This window comes from Felis catus, chromosome E2 (genome assembly GCF_018350175.1).
Source record: "Felis catus isolate Fca126 chromosome E2, F.catus_Fca126_mat1.0, whole genome shotgun sequence".
Taxonomy (NCBI): domain Eukaryota; kingdom Metazoa; phylum Chordata; class Mammalia; order Carnivora; family Felidae; genus Felis; species Felis catus.
In genome coordinates, this window is record NC_058382.1 from 10,871,286 (window position 1) to 10,889,557 (window position 18,272).

At 57.3% G+C, this 18,272-nt stretch overlaps 1 protein-coding gene across 5 annotated transcripts in view; it reads left to right on the plus strand.

Annotated features, from left to right (window-relative positions):
* Positions 1–18,217, plus strand: part of SYMPK (symplekin scaffold protein) — a 35,378-nt gene extending 17,161 nt beyond the window's left edge. For 3 of the 5 annotated variants that reach the window (XM_003997631.6, XM_006941097.5, XM_019819318.3), the window contains 17 exons: positions 981–1,131; positions 2,510–2,714; positions 3,586–3,736; positions 4,577–4,812; positions 5,826–5,907; positions 6,125–6,238; positions 7,263–7,410; positions 8,715–8,875; positions 10,369–10,477; positions 10,728–10,828; positions 11,463–11,553; positions 12,185–12,286; positions 15,785–15,972; positions 16,843–17,019; positions 17,196–17,291; positions 17,544–17,876; positions 18,046–18,217. In XM_003997631.6, the coding sequence (XP_003997680.2) occupies positions 981–1,131; positions 2,510–2,714; positions 3,586–3,736; positions 4,577–4,812; positions 5,826–5,907; positions 6,125–6,238; positions 7,263–7,410; positions 8,715–8,875; positions 10,369–10,477; positions 10,728–10,828; positions 11,463–11,553; positions 12,185–12,286; positions 15,785–15,972; positions 16,843–17,019; positions 17,196–17,291; positions 17,544–17,876; positions 18,046–18,180 (2,580 nt within the window). In that variant the 3' untranslated portion in view covers positions 18,181–18,217. The remainder of the gene's footprint in view (positions 1–980; positions 1,132–2,509; positions 2,715–3,585; positions 3,737–4,576; positions 4,813–5,825; positions 5,908–6,124; positions 6,239–7,262; positions 7,411–8,714; positions 8,876–10,368; positions 10,478–10,727; positions 10,829–11,462; positions 11,554–12,184; positions 12,287–15,784; positions 15,973–16,842; positions 17,020–17,195; positions 17,292–17,543; positions 17,877–18,045) is intronic. The other 2 variants (XM_045045581.1, XM_006941098.4) reach the window with 1 other exon arrangement.
* The last annotated feature ends 55 nt before the right edge of the window (positions 18,218–18,272 follow it).

The window sequence follows — 18,272 nt, forward strand, 5'->3', positions numbered from 1 at the left end:
ATGCTTGGCTTATAAGTTTTCAACTGTCTTACCCCCGGCCAGCCCTCCCTGCCCCCTCCCTCCCTCCCTGCCCCCCCCCCCCCCGCCCCCACCATAAGCATTTAAGGATTTGATTTTCCAAGTACCATTTTAGCTGCATCCCACACATTTTGATTTGTAGTTGTTTTAGTATCTCTCTGTTCTAATTATTTGATTATTTCAGGTATATATTTAAACCTCTAAGCATGTAGGGATTTTCAAATTACTTTCTGTCACCAGCCCCTGACCAAAATAGACAAGCTCTCCTTAGGATATGGATTTCTTTTTAAGCCATTTTTTCACATTTGTTTTTGAGAGAGAGAGAGAGGGAGAGATCATGCGTACATGGGTGATGGGCAGAGAGAGAGGGAGATGGAGAATCCCAAGCAGGTTCTGTGCTGTCAGCGGAGAGCCTGATGTGGGGCTGGACCTCACACACCATGAGATCATGACCTGAGCTGAAATCTAGAGTGGGATGTTTAATCATCTGAGCCACCCAGGCTCCCCAATGGATTTTTGTAAAGTCCATTTCTGGTTCACAGGACACTCTTCACAGAACTTCCAGGCTCTTGGCAGGATTCTGCTGCTCCTTAGCGACCCCATGCTGTTCCTATACCCGGAATACGCACCCCCTCCCACTGTGAGATGTCACAGTATACCAGTCTGAAGCTTGCCCTCCTCTCAGATCTCAGTCTAGGTGCCACTTCCCCGGGGAGCCAAAGCTGCCCCTGGCCCTCCTGAGCACCTGGCACCCTCTTCTTGCCCCTCTCGGGCACCATGCTGCAGCATTGCTCATTTTCTGTCTGACTTACCCAGGAGTCTGAGCCCCGTGAGACCCGGCCCGGGACTGTCTTAGTCACCATCCTTTGCCCAGCCTGGGCCTGGGCCTGGGCCTGGGCCTGGAACAGGTGTTTGTCGAGTCAGTGAGTAAGGAAGGACTCCTCTCCCTGGGCATCCTGCAGGTCCTCATCAGCATGGTGTACCTGCCCGAGGCCATGCCCGCCTCCTTCCAAGCCATCTATACCCCCGTGGAGTCAGCAGGCACCGAAGCCCAGATCAAGCACCTGGCTCGGCTCATGGCCACACAGATGACGGCTGCGGGACTGGGGCCAGGTGAGTGTCACGTGGAGCTGACCTGGACAGGGCTTGGCCCCGTGGCCGCTGGCTTCTGCTTACTGGAGGAGCACCTCTTCCTGGTGGTACAAATGACGCTCATGGGAGATGTTAGGGGTAAATAATTACAAGTCCCCTAGATGCCTTGAGTGCTTGATATTTTCAGTCCCTGGGCTTTGAATCCAACAGACCTTGGTGTGAGGTCTGTGTTGAACCAGACTGCCTCAGCCACTTAATAGCTGTATGACTTTGGTCAAGTTACTTAACCTCTCTGGGATTCAGGTGTTTTCCATTTACAGTACTTTTGAGCTATAAATTATGTAGAGAGACACAACTCTGAACTGTACATCTTAGTGAATTTTCGTAAAGAGAGCACAGCAACGTAGTCACCATCCAGATAGAGATATAGACCATTTCCACCACTCTAGAACATTCCTTCTTGCTCCTACCAGTCGCACTCACGGCATCCCACTTCCTGAGATGATCACCATTTTTTTTTTTTTTAAGTTTATTTATTTGAGAGCACAAGCAGGGGAGGGGCAGAGAGAGAGGGAGAGACAGAATCCCAAGCAGGCTCCGCGCTGTCAGTGCAGAGCCTGATGTGGGGCTCGAACTCCCGACTCATGAGATCATGACCTGAGCCAAGATCAAGAGTCGGACGCTCGACCGGCTGTGCCACCCGGGTGCCCCAGATGACCACTCTTCTGATTCCTGTCTCCATAGATTAATTTTTCCTAGTCCTGAATTTCATATAAAATGGGATCATAGAGAGTCTGGGTCCTGCTCGACATAAGTTTTTGAGATGTGCCCGTGTTTTCATGTGACCCAGTGGTTTATTTGTATCGCTCAATAGTATTTGCTTCTGTGACTAGGCCATCATTTGTTTATGGGCCTGTGGCTTGTGTCCAGTTTTTGACCGCTGCAAGTGAAGCTGTACAAATGTGTGCGAGTGTTTTGGGCCGGTTGGTTGGGTTTGCGGGGGTGGTTGGGTCTTTTTTGTGTGCTTGAGTGTAGTTGGTGTGTGTAAGTGTTTTGGTATACACAGGCCCTCATTTTCCTTGAGTATATACACTAAGGGGTGGGATTCCTGGGTCATAGGTTAGGGTATGTTCGGTGTTATTAGACGGTGCCCATCAGTGTTCCACAGGGGCTGTGCCATTTGATACTCTCACCAGCAGTAAATGGCGTTTCTACTTTGAGCCTTGGTTGTATTGCCGAACGGGGATGAAAAGCATGCCTGTTCCAGAATGGCGTTTTGCAGATTCACACGACTTTCGTGTATACAAGGCTTAAAATAGAGCCCAGCACATGGGAGGTCCTTGGATGGGAGCAGGTGGGCGTGACAGTCCTGGAGCCCGTTTGCTTACCTCCCTCGCAGGTGTGGAGCAGACCAAACAGTGCAAGGAGGAGCCCAAGGAGGAAAAGGTGGTGAAGCCAGAGAGTGTCCTGATTAAGCGACGCCTGTCGGCCCAGGGCCAGGCCATCTCAGTGGTGGGCTCCCTGAGCTCCATGTCTACTCTGGAGGAGGAGGCGCCCCAGGCCAAGAGGAGGCCAGAGCCCATCATCCCTGTCACACAGCCCCGGTGAGTGCCCTGGTAGGTGCAGGTGCAGGACTGAGGGCCTGGTTCTTGGTGCGCGCGTGCACCTGTGTGTGTGCACGTGTTAGAGACAGAGACAGGTAAACTGGTGGGGCTGGAGGAGGATCTGTCTGATCCCAGAGTCAATGCCATGGCCACCAAGCCTTACCTGTCACTTTCTTTCATGTAAAAATGCCCCCTTACTTAGGTCTGAAGTTGGGATGGTAGTATCTCTCTCTGAGGATCAAGGGAGAATTAGGTGGGTTCACAGTGGTAGTTTGATCATTAAATGAGGTGACTCTTGAGGTTGGAAGTGAATTTGATAAAAAGTATTTAGCCTGATTCCTAACAGGTAGTTAAGTGCTGCTGGTGGTGGTTCTCCTCCTCATTGTTATCCCCCTTACAGACCACAAAATCCAACCAGTCCCTGCCCATCCCCAACCATGATTTGCTTCCTGGTCCTCCCTCCCAGCCCTCCCTTCCCCTCACTCCCTCCTGCAGTCACACCTGCCTCTTGAACAGCCAGGCAGGTAGGTCCCCACTGGAAGCTTCCAGCCTTGGTGCTTTCTGTTCTCTCTACCTAGAAAGCTCATCCTCCAGGTATTTGTGCGTCCTGTCCCCTTGTCTCGTTCAGATCTGCACTCCCACCTTGCCTCCTCCTATAAGCATTCCCTTTACACGCTTTACAAAGAGGAAATGGCACCCTCCTCCTTTCTCCTTCCCCTGCGCCCTGCCGTGGCTGAGTCACGGGAGAGTTAGAGGGGCGGCGCGGTGGGGGCTGGGACGGGGAGGGTGGTCTCCGTATGGCCCCTGGTGGGCCTCTGCTCCAGAAAGGCTATTTGAGTCACCGTGTCCCTGTCCCTGCTCCCCCATGTAGGCTGGCGGGCGCTGGTGGGCGCAAGAAAATCTTCCGTCTGAGCGATGTGCTCAAGCCCCTGACCGACGCCCAGGTTGAGGCTATGAAGCTGGGCGCCGTGAAGCGGATCCTCCGGGCAGAGAAGGCCGTGGCCTGCAGCGGGGCGGCCCAGGTGTGCCCCGGTCCCCCCAGCCCATTCTTCCCGGCCCTCCCCCCACCAGCTCGCCTCATATCCCGAGAAAGACACAGCCTTAGACCCAAACCTCCCTGGCTCCGGGTCCCACCTGTGCTGCCCGCCAGCCCTCCGTGCCTCGCTTCTGTCCCCCTCCTTAAGGTGGAGGTGGCGGCAGCAGCCGCACCAGTGAGGAGGAAGAAACGCACGGACGCGCACGGCTCTCGCCCAGCACAGGGTGGCTGCGCGGAGAGCCCTGCAAGTGAGGGCTGCCGCCGTGTGCTTTCTTCCTGGTGGTTAATAGTGTTGTTCCTCTCAGGTTCAGACGGACCTGGTCTAAGTGCTGATTCTGCCACTTGCTGGCGTTGTAACCTCAGCCAGGCGACTTTTTTCCCATTTCTTTAAGTTTAATTTTAAATAACCAAGAAGTATGTAAGAGTACTTTCTCTGTTAAAAACAAAAAATTTCCGGGCCATAGAGGTACCATGTCAGTCTTCCCTGGCTCCCCGACCTGCCTCCAGTCTCCCGTCCTCAGAGGTGACCATGTACAAATTAAGGGAAGCCTTTAGGATCTCTCTCTGTTTTCTTAAGTATGTAGATACTACTTTTACAAACTCAGTTTTATTCTATGATGATTGATCCCCCCACCCCCACCCCTGCCTTGTTTTTCCTCCCGCACAAATGAGACCTATGGGGGTATGAGGTTCTTCAGCTGGCCTTCCTCACTTAACACTGGGTCTGCACCGGGCATCCCTGAGCAGGAAGAATCACAAGACACGATCACAAGGTATCTGGGATCGCCCACCCGCACGCCAACACATACACCCGCTCTCCTGTCAGGTGCGCATAAAGATCCTGGCCAGTCTGGTGACACAGTTTGACTCGGGCCTGAAGGCCGAGGTCTTGTCCTTCATCCTGGAGGATGTGCGGGCCCGCCTGGACTTGGCCTTCGCTTGGCTCTACCAGGAGTACAATGCCTACCTGGCAGCTGGTGCCTCGGGCACCCTGGACAAGTACGAGGACTGCCTTATCCGCCTGCTCTCCGGCCTGCAGGAGAAGCCAGACCAGAAGGATGGGTGAGGGAGACAGCCCTGCGCTCTCCTGTGTCCTGCCTTTTCTGGTTTCTGATCACCTCCCTCTTTACCACCCAAGTCCGTGTGTCCATCCCGAGACTCCCTTGTCTCCTTACCTTCTGGAGGCACATACGAGGCAGATGCAGTGTGGGCTCTGGGGCACACTCCCCGGGCTTGTTCCCGGCTCGGCTGCTTGCCCTCTAAGTGATCGGTGTCACTCCCCCTCTGGGCCTCCATTTTCATAAATAACAGCGCCTGCCTCGTGGGCTTGTATCGCAGGTTGACCTCTCCAGCCCCGTCTCTCGCCTGAATTGCTTCTGTAGCTTCCTCCTTGTCCTCGACCTCCTGCTTATCTATCCATTCTCCACACAGCGGCCTGGGTGACATTTTATAATGTAAATACTATCTTGTTATTTACCCACTAAAACCCTCCATGATTCTCCGTTGTTCTTGGGATAAAATGCAGCCTTTTTTCTATGCCCTATGAGACCTGCGTAATCCCGTTCCTACCAACCTCTTTACCTTCTTTTTCTGCCCTCTTCCTCACGGCCCCCAAACCTTAGCTACACTGGCCTTCTGTTTCTGATCTTTGAACATGCCAAGTGCAGGGCTTAGCAGTTCCTGCTTCTGTACCTGGAATGCTATCCCCCAAGTCTTGGCATGGCTGGCTCTTTCTCCCCACCCCCACCCCCAGTGTCAAATCAGGGTCACTTCAAAGCAGCCACTTTTGGCCACCACATCTGAAAGGCAGTACCCCTCCCCACTCCCCATCATTCCCTTCCATTACTGTAGTAAATGGGTAACGTTAGAAATCCTTGTTTGACAGAGGGGAGAAACTGAGTTTCAGAGAGGTAAGTCGCCCAGCCGGCAGCTTTTGAATCCTGCTCCGTTTACCTCCAAAACTCTGTAACCAGGGGGTTGAACGAGCTGTATGTGAGGAGCAGCCCTGCCGGCTCAGCTCCAGCAGGACTGGGAAGCTTGTCTGCAGCCACTCCCCCTCCCTTCCTCTCTGGCAGGATCTTCACCAAGGTTGTGCTAGAGGCACCGCTGATCACTGAGAGCGCCCTGGAGGTGATTCGCAAGTACTGCGAGGATGAGGTGAGGACAGGCGGCAGATCTCCCTCAGCCCCTAGCACCTAGATAGATGCATGCAGGAACCCTGCGGAGGGACGGGGACCTGAAGAGAGGAGGCACATGGCCTAGACCTAGTGTCAGGGGATGCTGTGAGGGGGCAGGTCCTTTCTTGCCCAGTATTAGATCTGGAGGGAGGCAAGGGAGAAATCCCCCTTGCCGGTTTCCCTCCTTCCTGCCACAGAGTCGCACTTACCTGGGCATGTCTACTCTTCGAGACCTGATCTTCAAGCGCCCGTCCCGCCAGTTCCAGTACCTGCATGTTCTGCTAGACCTCAGCTCCCACGAGAAGGACAAGGTGATCCCCGCCACCCTGAGCTGGGCTACACTCAGCCTTTCCCGTGTCCTGAGGAACTTGCCCAGCCTCTTCCACATTCCCCCTGGAAGTCCCGTCTGGGCCTGTTGCCCTTCCTGCAGTAGTGTGTCAGTGGTGCTTAGTTTTTGATTTTTGGTGGCACGAAACCGCGTAGATACATACACGTATATACACACCCTCCCAGGAGGGGTCCATTCTCCCTCCTCACGCCACCTGTGTTGGGGAGCCCCTTTTAAGGCCTGCTGCTGTGCTGGGACCTGGTTGGGGAGCTGACAGGAGAGGAGCCGTGTGGCCTGTCAGCACGCAGGGAGGACACAGAGAGCTCTTGGAGTCGAGTGGCATTAGAGCAGCAAATGCAGCTGTGGGAGCCCTGGGGCGGGGCCTGGCCTACCTGATGGGGGACAGGCAGGGGCAGGGGCCAAGGCTTCTGGAGGAGGCAGCGGGTAAGCCAAGACCTGGAATCTAAGTAGATGGGTGTAACTGAACAGAGGAGACAAGGTGCGTGCATGCATGTGATTGAGAGGGCTCTTGACTCATCCCTGCTCTATCTAGTGTTTTCCAATTCCTTTCCTGGTGTCGTGTGTCCATTCACTCAGCAGACCCTCACTGTAGACTCTGGCTTGGCCTTTCAGTACTGCTGGGCACAGAGCAGGGCCCAAGAAGAGTCCCTGTCCTCCGGGCATTCTGGGCAGCAGGGACCTTTAGTGCCAAGTCTCAAAGCCGGGGAGAATGCTGTCACTTTTGAGGAACTAAGGAAAGCTCATTCTGGTTGGAATGTAGCAAGCAAGGCAAGAAATGGTAAAAGAGGGGGCGGGCAGGGAGATGGAGAGGTGATACAGGGCCCTGACCGGGCCAGGAAACCTCTCTCGCAAGCCGGTGAGCAGCCCGGGGCACAGGCGACTCAGGGAGCTGAGGCCTCTCTCGGTCTTGGGCTGGTTTCCCACCGGTACTTCGAGGCTCGGTACAGCGGTCTCCCCCCTCCACCGTCTTGCCCCCACTGTCTCAGGTGCGTTCCCAGGCCCTGCTGTTCATCAAGCGCATGTACGAAAAGGAGCAGCTGCGAGAGTATGTGGAGAAATTTGCCCTCAACTACCTGCAACTCCTGGTCCACCCCAACCCACCGTCTGTGCTGTTTGGAGCCGACAAGGACACAGGTTTGCCGCAGCTCATCAGACGCGTGTTGAGATCCTGCCGAACCCCAGGCTTCAGGCTGGGCCCTGGGAATAGAACCGGGTGGAAACTGAGCGCTGTCCAGCCTGCTAGGGAAGAGAGCCAGACAATAAGAGCCAGAACGAGCAGGCCCAGGGGCTGCGGGAAGAGGGGCGTCTGACCCCAGCCAGGGGTCAGGGAGAGCATCCCGGAGCAGGGAGTGGTTGGGCTGAGAGTCGGAGGACAAGGAGAGCTAGCCTGTGATGGTGCTCTGGGAAGGGCCAGACAGGTCATCACAGGCCTGTGCCTTCAGCAAAGCCCTGGGTCCCCCAGAATTACAGATGGGGAGACCCAGGCCCTTGGACCATTAAACTGGAAGGGTCAGGGGTGCCTGGGTGGATCAGTCAGTGGAGCATGAGACTCTTGATCTAGGAGTTGTGAGTTTAAGCCCCATGATGGGCGTAGAGCTTACTTAAAATTAAAAAAAAAAAAAAAAATTAAGTTTGTTTATTTTGAGAGCACAAGCATAAGTGGGGGGGGGGGCGGCGGGCAGAGAGAGGGGGAGAGAGTCCCAAGGAGGCTCTGCACTGTCTGTGCAGAGCCCGATGTGGGGCTCAATCTCATGAACCATGACATCATGATCTGAGCTGAAACCAAGAGTCAGATGCTTAACCGACTGAGCCACCCAGGTGCCCATACTTAAATTTAAAAAGTGGAAGGTTCAGGTTGTGACAGGAAGCACAGGACCTTCTGGGAGAATAGGGGCCCTGGCACAGCCCAGGTGCCCTGAGGACTTACTAGCAGAGACACTGTTGCTTGAGGCTCAGCGCATGAGATAGACAGAGGAGGTGGACAGCAGAGTTACACGCAAAGGAGTGATGTGTGCAAAGTGACTTGGGGCCCTGAGGGACTGTCAGAAGTAGGATATGGCCAGAGCCCAGGGGCAGGGGCTGCCCCAAACAGCATCCTGCGGGTAGAGCAAGGTGAGGCGCTGGGGACTTGTCCTGGGAGCGCTGAGCAGGAGGACAGGGTCGGAACTTCACTTTGGAAAGATCCCTCTGGCTCCCCGGTGGGTTGATGGTCAGAGACGAGGTGGGACTTCCGGTGCAGAGGTTTCTCAAAGGGGAGCAGTCCTGGTCCCACCCCATTTCCCTGATGATTGACTTCCTGCCCTAGAACAGTTTGCTTCCCAGGCCCACCTCCCTTCTGTGCCTGCCGCCCCCTCCCCCGCCAAGCAGGGACAGACACTGAGGGCGGGAGGTAGTTGGGAGGAGAATGGTCCCTGATCCCCGCCCCCCTGCCCTATCAGAGGTGGCAGCGCCCTGGACCGAGGAGACAGTAAAGCAGTGTCTGTACCTCTACCTGGCTCTCCTGCCTCAGAACCACAAGCTGATCCACGAACTGGCCGCCGTGTACACTGAGGCCATCGCTGACATCAAGCGGACGGTGCTGAGGGTCATCGAACAGCCGGTGAGGCCCCTGAGCTCACCAGGCTCTGCCCACTCATGGGCAGGGCCCAGCCCCACGCCCAGCCCTTCCCTTGGTATCTCCACCTCGGCGTGTGCCGGGCACTAGTGGTCGCCACTCCGGGCCGAGTGGCCCTGTAGCTTGGGGGTGGCCCACGTGCGCCAGCTGCCAGTGAAAGGACAACAGGGTAGCCCCGCAGTTACCGGCCTGGAGTTTGACAGACCTGGATTCACGTTCTGCCTCTCACTTTCCCCCTGAACAGGCTGACACCTCTTCAGTAAAATTAGCGAGGATAATTCAGTCCCCCAGGTTTGCTGCTGCAGGGATTCCGTGACCTCATGCACGCAGACATCTGTGGCACTGTTATCATTTATGAACTGGCCTTCCCCTGCCTTGCCTACGGCAGTCTTTAGTTGTCGTTACACAGTCCCCCCTGCTCCTCTCTTCCAAGCCACTCGGCCACCCACCCAAGAAGCAATTCAGAGCGTCTGTCCTTCCAATTTGCCGCTGGATTTGAAACCACTTTTTTGTATATGTCTGTCCCTGATGGGGTTTTTTTTTATTATTATGGAAAATTTCTAACATAAACAAAAGGAGGGAGTACAGTAATGCTAATTCCCAAATAGCTGCCGCTCAGATTGAGCGGTGTCCTCACCTGTAGCATGGGGATAATAGTGGTTTGCTCGGAAGAAGCGGATCCTTCTCCCTGTTTTCACGGTGAGCCCACCAGACTGTGAGCTCCTGGAGGGCAAAGACTGCTGGTTCCCGGATGATTATGAACATTTATTGGCAGAGGAAGGCGTGAGCCCTTGAAGCCGGGCCCCGCGTTCTCTGCATTCGTTGCTTCTGGAGTGGGGCGGGCTGCAGACGGAGCCCCGATCTGAGCCAGCCGCCGCGCCCGGGCACTGGCAGTCACCGATGCCTTTAAAAGCCTGCAAAGTCTTCACCAAGGAACCAGAGGGCGGGTTGGGCATTAGAGGGCGGGTTAGGTCAGAGGCGACGGGGAGAAAGGGCCGGGCCTGCTGACTAGGCAGCGGGCACTGGTGAAGGCGTGGGGGCTGCGGCAAGTCTGTGCCCTGTGAGATGGGGGTAGACGCAGCCCGGATGCTGCCGCCCTGCCCCCTCCCCACCTTCCCCACATTCTCCCCAGTTCTTCAAGGCTTCTTTTCCCCGCCAGGTTCACTGAGGTAAAATTGACGCAGAGCATTGTGTTAGCCTGAGGTATAAAATGGTGCTTTGGTGTGTTGCAAAATCTTTTTGTGTGTTGCAAAGTGATGATTACCACAGTTCAGTTAACATCAGCTCATACAGTTTTTTCTCTGGTGATGAGAACTTTTCAGATCTCTCTGTCCCCAGTTCTTGCCCCAGAGTCCTGTCGTCCCCCCAGCCACCCTGCCTCTGACGCCTGGGTCTGCCCTGAGCTCTCCTGGGCCCCCTCGCCCTCCCCACATCACCCAGCTCCTTCCCCAGCCTGCTCTCCCTCTCTCTCCCTGTAGATCCGAGGAATGGGCATGAACTCACCAGAGCTGCTCCTGCTGGTAGAAAACTGTCCCAAGGGGGCAGAGACACTGGTCACACGATGTCTGCACAGCCTCACGGACAAAGGTGCCCCCAGGACCCCCACCTTTCATCCTTTTCCTCCGTGCCCTAGACCCTCCCTACTTCCCCTTCCCAAGACCTGAGGATCAGAGCTGTGGGGTATATTGCCAAATGCATTTGAAAAACCGAGGGCCAAAGATTCCCGCTCTGAAACGTAGTTGGCCCTCCCCTCCCCTCGCACACAGCCGCCGTCATTTCACCTTCCCCTCGGTGCTCACCCCCACCCCGTCTGTGCTCCTGCTTCTTTTGCCCACAGTCCCGCCCTCCCCGGAGCTGGTGAAGCGGGTCCGGGATCTCTACCACAAGCGATTGCCAGATGTCCGCTTCCTCATCCCTGTGCTCAATGGACTGGAGAAGGTACGGAGCAGGGTGTCCCCGGATGCCCCACAGATGAAGACACGGCAGGGCAGGGATGGTGGGGAGGCAGGCACCACCAGTCAGATGCTTGTGGGCCCATCCCAGGGCTCATCAGACTAGGGGTCAGTCTCTGCTTCATCCTCTGTGACCTTTAGCAAGCCACCCCTTTCTCTGCACTTTGGTTTCCTCCTGTCAGGTGAGGATCGCAGTGACACACACACACACACACACACACACACACACACACACACACACACACACAGACTGTCTCCAGGCCTAAATGAAACTGCAGACACAGCACGTATGTGCTTCCCCTGCTTGGGTCTTACTCCTGACAGGCTGTGAGGCCCTAGCAAGCCTCAGTCGTCTCGTGTGTAAAGAGATGATGACCACACTGTCCGCTTGCAGGGGGCCTCAGGGCATGTGACACAAGGAGGGCTCAGATGGGGAGCGATGAACTGGGGCTGAGTCAGGCCCAGTGACTTGGAGACAAAGCTCAGCTCCAGGCGAGAGAGGGAGCAAGAGGAGGGAAGCGTCGGGGCATGATGAGGCCAGAGCATCTCCTCACTTCCCCAGAGTGAGCATTTGGGATGGGGGTACAATCTGACCTGCCTCCCCTGCCCTCCGCCTGCAGAAAGAAGTGATCCAGGCCCTGCCAAAGCTCATCAAACTCAACCCCATTGTGGTGAAAGAGGTCTTCAACCGCCTGCTGGGCACCCAGCACGGTAGGTGACGTCGTGGACGTGGTCAGAAAGCAATGAAGTAGAACCCCAAGATAGAGAAGCTACCCGGTGTTGAAGGATGACCTCCTCTCCCCTCACCCCCGTGGCCGGCGTGGAGGCTGTCTGGTGCACACATAACACGGAGATTTAAAACCCACACGCAAGAGCACCTGGGACCCTCAGCACGGCACTGGCAGAGTGCCGTCTGCCCTGGCGCCTCCCCACAGCGCCGTCTCGGAGCTCTGTTAGCAAGCCCACTGCCCGGCCCGGCTCGGCCTGTCCAGTGAATGCCCACGTCTGTGCTGTGCTGGGGTCCTGCCCTGCTGCGTGCACAGCCCAGGGAGGAGGGAGAGAAACTGCTGGACCACATCAGATGTTGTCTTAAGGAGGGAAGGAACCCGTCAAGGGGAGGAGAGCAAGATAAAGGCCTCCGGCTGTGAAGGAGGGCTTCCCAGAAGGGGTGGCATTTAGTCCTTCTTTCTTCCCCTGCTCCAGCCCTCTGTCCTCCCAGTCCCATCGAAGAAGAGGGCGCCTCATCCTCATTCGCCACTACCCTGGTCTGGGGAGCACAGACACAGCTCTTCACTTGGCTTCCGCGCTGTCTCCTTCCCCTTCCCGCCCCCGCCCGCTGCAGGTGAAGGGAACTCGGCCTTGTCCCCGCTGAACCCTGGAGAGCTGCTTATTGCGTTGCACAACATTGACTCGGTGAAGTGTGACATGAAGTCCATCATCAAAGGTGAGGCGCTCCCCCCATCCCCCCCCAAGTGGCCTGGCTGCTGTGGACCCAGGGAAGAACCTCAGTCACCCACATGTCCCCGCTGGAATCTGCCAAGTTGGAGATTGTGCCACCTGCAACCCCATCTCAGCTCTGGATACCCACCCTCCTCCCTTTTCCTCCCTCCTCCTGTCCTTCCTCCCTCCCTCCCTCCATCCAAGGAACTGGCTTATCTACTATGCGCTGGCACAGAGTAGCCCTCAAGAAAGGTGGGGAGCCCCTCCCTCCCCAGGCCTGGCCTGAGGAATGAAGGAAGCTGAGCCCTCGGCCGAGCAGGGGCAGAGGTGTGGCCAGCAGAGCAGATGGAGCGCACCGGGGCACTTGTTGGACGAGGAGTAGGTGCAGAGTCCGGTCTGGGCTCCTGGGCTCCGGTTGAGGCAGGAGAATGTGCCTCCAGGGCAGGGGCTTGGGGACAAGCTGGCCGGCTCACCACAATCAGCAGTTTCATAACGGCTGCTGTCACCGTTTAGTGAGCACTTACACTGAGCCCGGGCGTCCTCTGTGCCCTACGGGCCTGCCTGCCCCTGCGCACCGCCCCTTACCTGGTGAGTATGCCGACGTCCGTGTTATAGACGAGGAAATGGAGGTTCCGGAGAGATTGAGTAACTTGCTCAGGGCCACACACAGCTAAGTGGTGTAGTAGAACGTAACAGGAGCTGACGTCCAGTAGACCCGAGCTGGAATCCGGCTCTGCCAGTTCCACCTGTGCGTGCACCCTGGGTCTCGGGCCGCCTCCCTAGGAAGCCTTCTGTCCCTCAGCCCTCCTCAGCACTACCCCCGCTCCTCCCCGAGGGAGGTTTCTGGTCCACAAGCCGTGCTTTCCCACGGAGGTGGGAGCCCTTACTGTCGCCTGCTGTCCTCAGAAGACCCCTTTGACCCTTCTCCTTTAAGAACAAGGAGGGGGGTCTTCCCCTCGCCACTTAGTTTCACGTGTGGCCTAAAGTAGCTTTGTTTCCTAGCCTTCCTCAGCAAGTTCAGTCAGAATCTTTTAGATCAAGAGAGGAGCTAACGGAAATTTAAAACCCGCACCACAACTGAGGAGACACTAAGGCCTCTCGCGAAAAGGGTCTCGAAGCTGAGCATCCAGAAGTGGCCTTCTTATTTTTTTTTTTAAGTTTGTTTATTTATTTACTTACTTAAGTAATCTCCACACCCAGCGTGATGCTCAAACTCAGAACCCAGAGATGAAGAGTCGCATGCTCCTGCGACCGAGCCAGCCAGGCACCCCTAGGAGTGGCCTTTTTACACACTGTCACCCCTTTGATGTCAGGGAAGCTCTGGGCCCACTCCCAAGGACGGTACCTCACACAGTTTTGCGTACAATTTGAGGGGATTCACAGACCCCACCACCCCCATAACCCCATTCACAGACCCAGATGTAGTCCCTGGGGGAACACCTGGCTGCAGGTTGCTCCAGTGAACAGTGGCCAGGTCCCTGGAGAGATCCTCAAGGCCTAGCCTTTTTAAATTTATTTGTCTCTTTTTAAATGCTTATTTTTGAGAGAGAGAGACAGAGACCACGAGCAAGGGAGGGGTAGAGAGGGGTGGGGGACAGAGGTTCCGAAGCGGGGCCTATGCTGACAGCAGAGAGCCCGACGTGGGGCTCGAACTCACAAGCCGTGAGATCATGAACCTGAGCTGAAGTCGGTCACTTAATCAACTGAGCCCCCCAGGATAAGCATTCTTTCATGGCATTCACACCCCTTTTAAACCACCCTCTTTCTGTGGTGAGTTTTTCTATAGCTGGACCTGCCCCCGGTGGCCTGGTGCAGCAATTAAGAAAACTCACTGAGCACCTCTGCTCAGCCCTTGGCTGGGCGGTGCTGGGATGGAGACAGCCTTGGTCCTCCCTCAGGGACTCACAGTCTATCCCTGGACAATAACAACCCACAGTGAGCAGGGCTGAGACGGGGGAGCCCCAAGGGGACACCAAAACTGAAACCACAGAAGGAGGAGTAGGAGTGAGGTAGCTGAGGAGATGATGATCCCAGAGAAAGCAAGACTATTTGCAGAGGCCAAGAGATGTGCTGGCATGGTGTGGTTCTGGAACTGCAGACATGAAGCTGATTAGATCTTGTGGTTTAGGGGAAGGGGCCCGGTCAAGAGAGGTCAGACTGGAAGCATTAAGAAAACCATGCCTGGGCCCCATCCACAGAGTGTCTCATAGGCCCACAGTAGGAGATTGGGCTTGATTTCTGGGAGGCATGGGGTTCAGAGTAAGCTTTTTAAAAACCCCTTAGGCTGCTATGGAGGGTGGATTAGAGGGCTGGGTGGGAGGCCCAGGAGGAGACTGGAGCAGAGGGGGAGGGGAGGACAGGGGGTTGGTTGTGGACCCTTTCAGGCAGAGCAGGCAGGAGCCAGCCACTGCCTGGAAGGGAGGAGGAGGCGCTTTCTTGGTTTCTGGTAGGTTCACTCTGGCTTCTACACTGTCCTTCCCTTCTACACTCTCCTCTGGCCCAGATACCTGCCCTGTCCCCATCCAGTCTCCTTCCTGCCTGCATTCCTGTAATGCCTCCGTCCTCCCCCTGTTCCTTATAGGAGCCCCCTCATTCCTTATAGGCACCCACCCCTGTTCTCCATTAGCCTCTCAAGGATTGGGGGCCTCTCTTCTGGCTCAATAAAGACTTCCTGGTTGACAGACTCACATGGCAAGTGGTGTTTGGGGAAGAAGGGGTTCGGAGGCAGTTCCTGGGGTCTCCCCCTTAGCACAACGGATCAGAGCACTGCCAATCCTGATTTTGGGGTGCCACAACCCACTCCTGAGGGAACAGACCCCAAAGCCTGCCTGCCTTCATGGATGCCCATACTGTGCCCACCCTCCTTGAGCCCTTCCCCACACTGGGTCTGGAGCTGGAGAGCTCTTCGAATGCCCAGGCTTCCTCCTCTTGCTCCTTCCTCCCTTCTTCTGTGGACCGTGCCTCCCACGTGGCCCCAGGCCTGGTATCCCTCCAGCACCAGCACAAACCCTTACGCCCTGGTCAGGATGGGGAGTGGGCAGCCCCGAGGCCAGCCTGCTGGTGGAGAGCATCTCTCCTATGAGGGGGCTTATGGAAGTCAAGGCTGCCTTCCCACTCTGGTGGGGGTGGGGAGGGCAAGCCAGAATGGGCCCCCAGGCTTTGGCAACCTGTCTTTCCTGCCTCAGCCTTCCCATGGGTTGTCCCTGGAGAAAAAGGGCCAAGGTCTGCCCGCTCCGCCCACCGTGGGGCTCCCAGGAGCTGGGCATGTCTTTAACCTTGGACCAAGACCACAGGCTTTCCAAGGACCAGGCCACAGTACATCCCCTCAGGGACCTGCTGGGCGAGGAAGTCCCTCTCGCCTGGAGCTTCAGGAAGTGAAGGCTAGGTCTCCACTCAACATGGGCAGATAACGGGGCTCTGTCAGGGCGGGGGCGGGGGGGGCTCCCACCTCCCAGGGGGCAGGCGGGCAAAGAGGACAGGCCCACTTTCCGCCTCCTCGCAGCCACCAACCTGTGCTTTGCGGAGCGGAACGTGTACACGTCGGAGGTGCTGGCCGTGGTGATGCAGCAGCTGATGGAGCAGAGCCCCCTGCCCATGCTGCTCATGAGGACCGTCATCCAGTCTCTGACCATGTACCCCCGCCTGGGGGGGTTCGTCATGAACATCCTGTCCCGCCTCATCATGAAGCAGGTAACCCGCCCCTGACCACCCCAGTCCCGCAGGCAGGACACCACAGCAGGACACGCTGGAGACAGATTGGGGGCAGAACCCCAGGCTTTCCCGGCCAGCTTGCCTGCAGCCCCCCAGAGGGAGCCGGGAGGAGAGCACGCTCCAGGAGGCCCGCCAGCCCCTTTGCCCTCCCTGGCCTGGGCCAAGACGAGACAGCCCAACAGGGGGCGCTCACTCAGCTCCAGGATGGCCACTGGGTGGCAGGAGAAGTTGGCAGGCTTCACGGGGCCCGCGTCCCAGGAGAGGCGCAGTGCCCCTTGCCACTAGCTCCGCACCCGGCCAGGAGGCACACTAGAGCTGAGAGATGGGCCCGTTTTTCAAGAGAAGCTTGAAATCTGGGTGTTTAGAAATACCAAGAGGAAGTAAGGAACAAACCCCACTCATAAGCTCTCAGACGAGATCCAGCCCACAGGTTGCCACTTTGCAACATCTGGCTCACAGGTAAAATGCAGACTCAGACGACCCTGGGTTCAAATCTCGGCTCTGCCCCCTCGGTACCCACGGTACCCTGTGCCTCCGCCTCCCTGGGCCTCATCTGCCTAGCAGGGCCGGTGTTGCCCCTCAGGGCTGCTGTGGAAGTGAAATGAGATGGTGCTTGCCTGATAGGGCCACTCCCGTTTCCCTCTCCTCTTTTCCTAAGTGGCCCTCATGAGCCGCTTGGGATCAGAGAGTCACAAGGCCTTCTGGAGGGCCAGAGGTCACGGGGCGTGTAGCCCAGAGCAGTCTGTTGCCTGGTAGGGATTTGGGCCCCGTCTTGGTCAGGTCTCTCCTGGTTCGGGGGGTGGCTACCTGCACGCCCCCTCAGGACCGCTCCCTCCCTGCCCCGTCCAGGTGTGGAAGTATCCCAAGGTGTGGGAGGGCTTCATCAAGTGCTGTCAACGCACCAAGCCCCAGAGCTTCCAGGTCATCCTGCAGTTGCCACCCCAGCAGCTGGGTGCCGTCTTTGACAAGTGCCCAGAGCTCCGGGAGCCCCTGCTGGCCCACGTCCGATCCTTCACCCCCCACCAGGTACCCCAGGGTGTGGGATGGGTGGCCCCGTGGGTTCAGTCCTGGAGGAGTGGATGGGGGTGGGGAGAGGGGAGCCCTGCACTGCCACAGAGGGTCAGGGATCAGGGATCTGGGGTGTCCACTTGGGGTCTCGAGTCCGAGCACTCCGTAGAGCCCCCAACCTGCTCTTCCCCTAGCAAGCACACATCCCCAACTCCATCATGACCATCCTGGAGGCCAGTGGCAAGCAGGAGCCAGAGGCCAAGGAAGTGCCCGCGGGGCCCCTGGAAGAGGTGAGGGCCCACAGCCCCCCACTCCCCAAGCCATCAGGGCCCACCCTGTTCTCCTCACCCCAGACACCTGTCTGGGAGAGGCTCCTGCCGAAAGGGATGGGAGGTGGGGGAACAGTTGCCCCGTACTTACTCCTTGTGCCCACCCTGCCGTCTGCCTCAGGGCGCCTTCTGGCTCTTTGCCACCATCCCCTGACAGTCTGTGACCTGCCGCCCCCCTCCCCTGAGCTTCTCTTTGCCCTTCCCGACCCCCAGGACGACCTGGAGCCCCTGGCCCTGGCCCCAGCCCCAGCCCCCCGGCCCCCTCAGGACCTCATCGGCCTTCGGCTGGCCCAGGAGAAAGCCTTAAAGCGGCAGCTGGAGGAGGAACAGAAGCTGAAGCCGGGAGGAGTGGGAGCCCCCTCGTCCTCCTCCTCGTCCTCCTCTTCCTCCACCCGGCCAGGCCCTCCCCAGCCCGAGGAAACCATAGATTTCCGGGAGGAGGGGCCTGAGTGTGAGACCCCCGCCATCTTCATCAGCATGGATGACGACTCGGGGCTGACCGAGGCGGCACTCCTGGACTCTAGTCTCGAGGGGCCCCTACCGAAGGTAGGGATGACAACTTCAAGGCAGCAAGGGAAGAAAACAATCAGGGCCCCGGGGTGAAGGGTGTGTGCCAAGTGCCCAAGGTTGGGGTGGGGAGGGGAGGGTACAGCCCGAAGGAAGGCTCGGAGGTAGGATCACACTGTCCTTGACCCACTCCCCCTTCTGTCACCAGGAGGCAACAGGCGGGTTGACCTCAAAGGAGGAGCGCAGCCCCCAGACCCTCACCCCTGCCGGAGACGATACCGTGAAGACCCCCAGCCCCGCCGCCGAGGAATCCGGGGAACCCGAGACCAAGGGGAACAGCTGACGGGGCTCGGTGGGGAAGGGGAGTGGGGCAGAGAGCTCGGGGAGGGCAGGGCGGGGCCTAGCCGGCGGGGCTTTGCCTTTAAAATTAAAAAG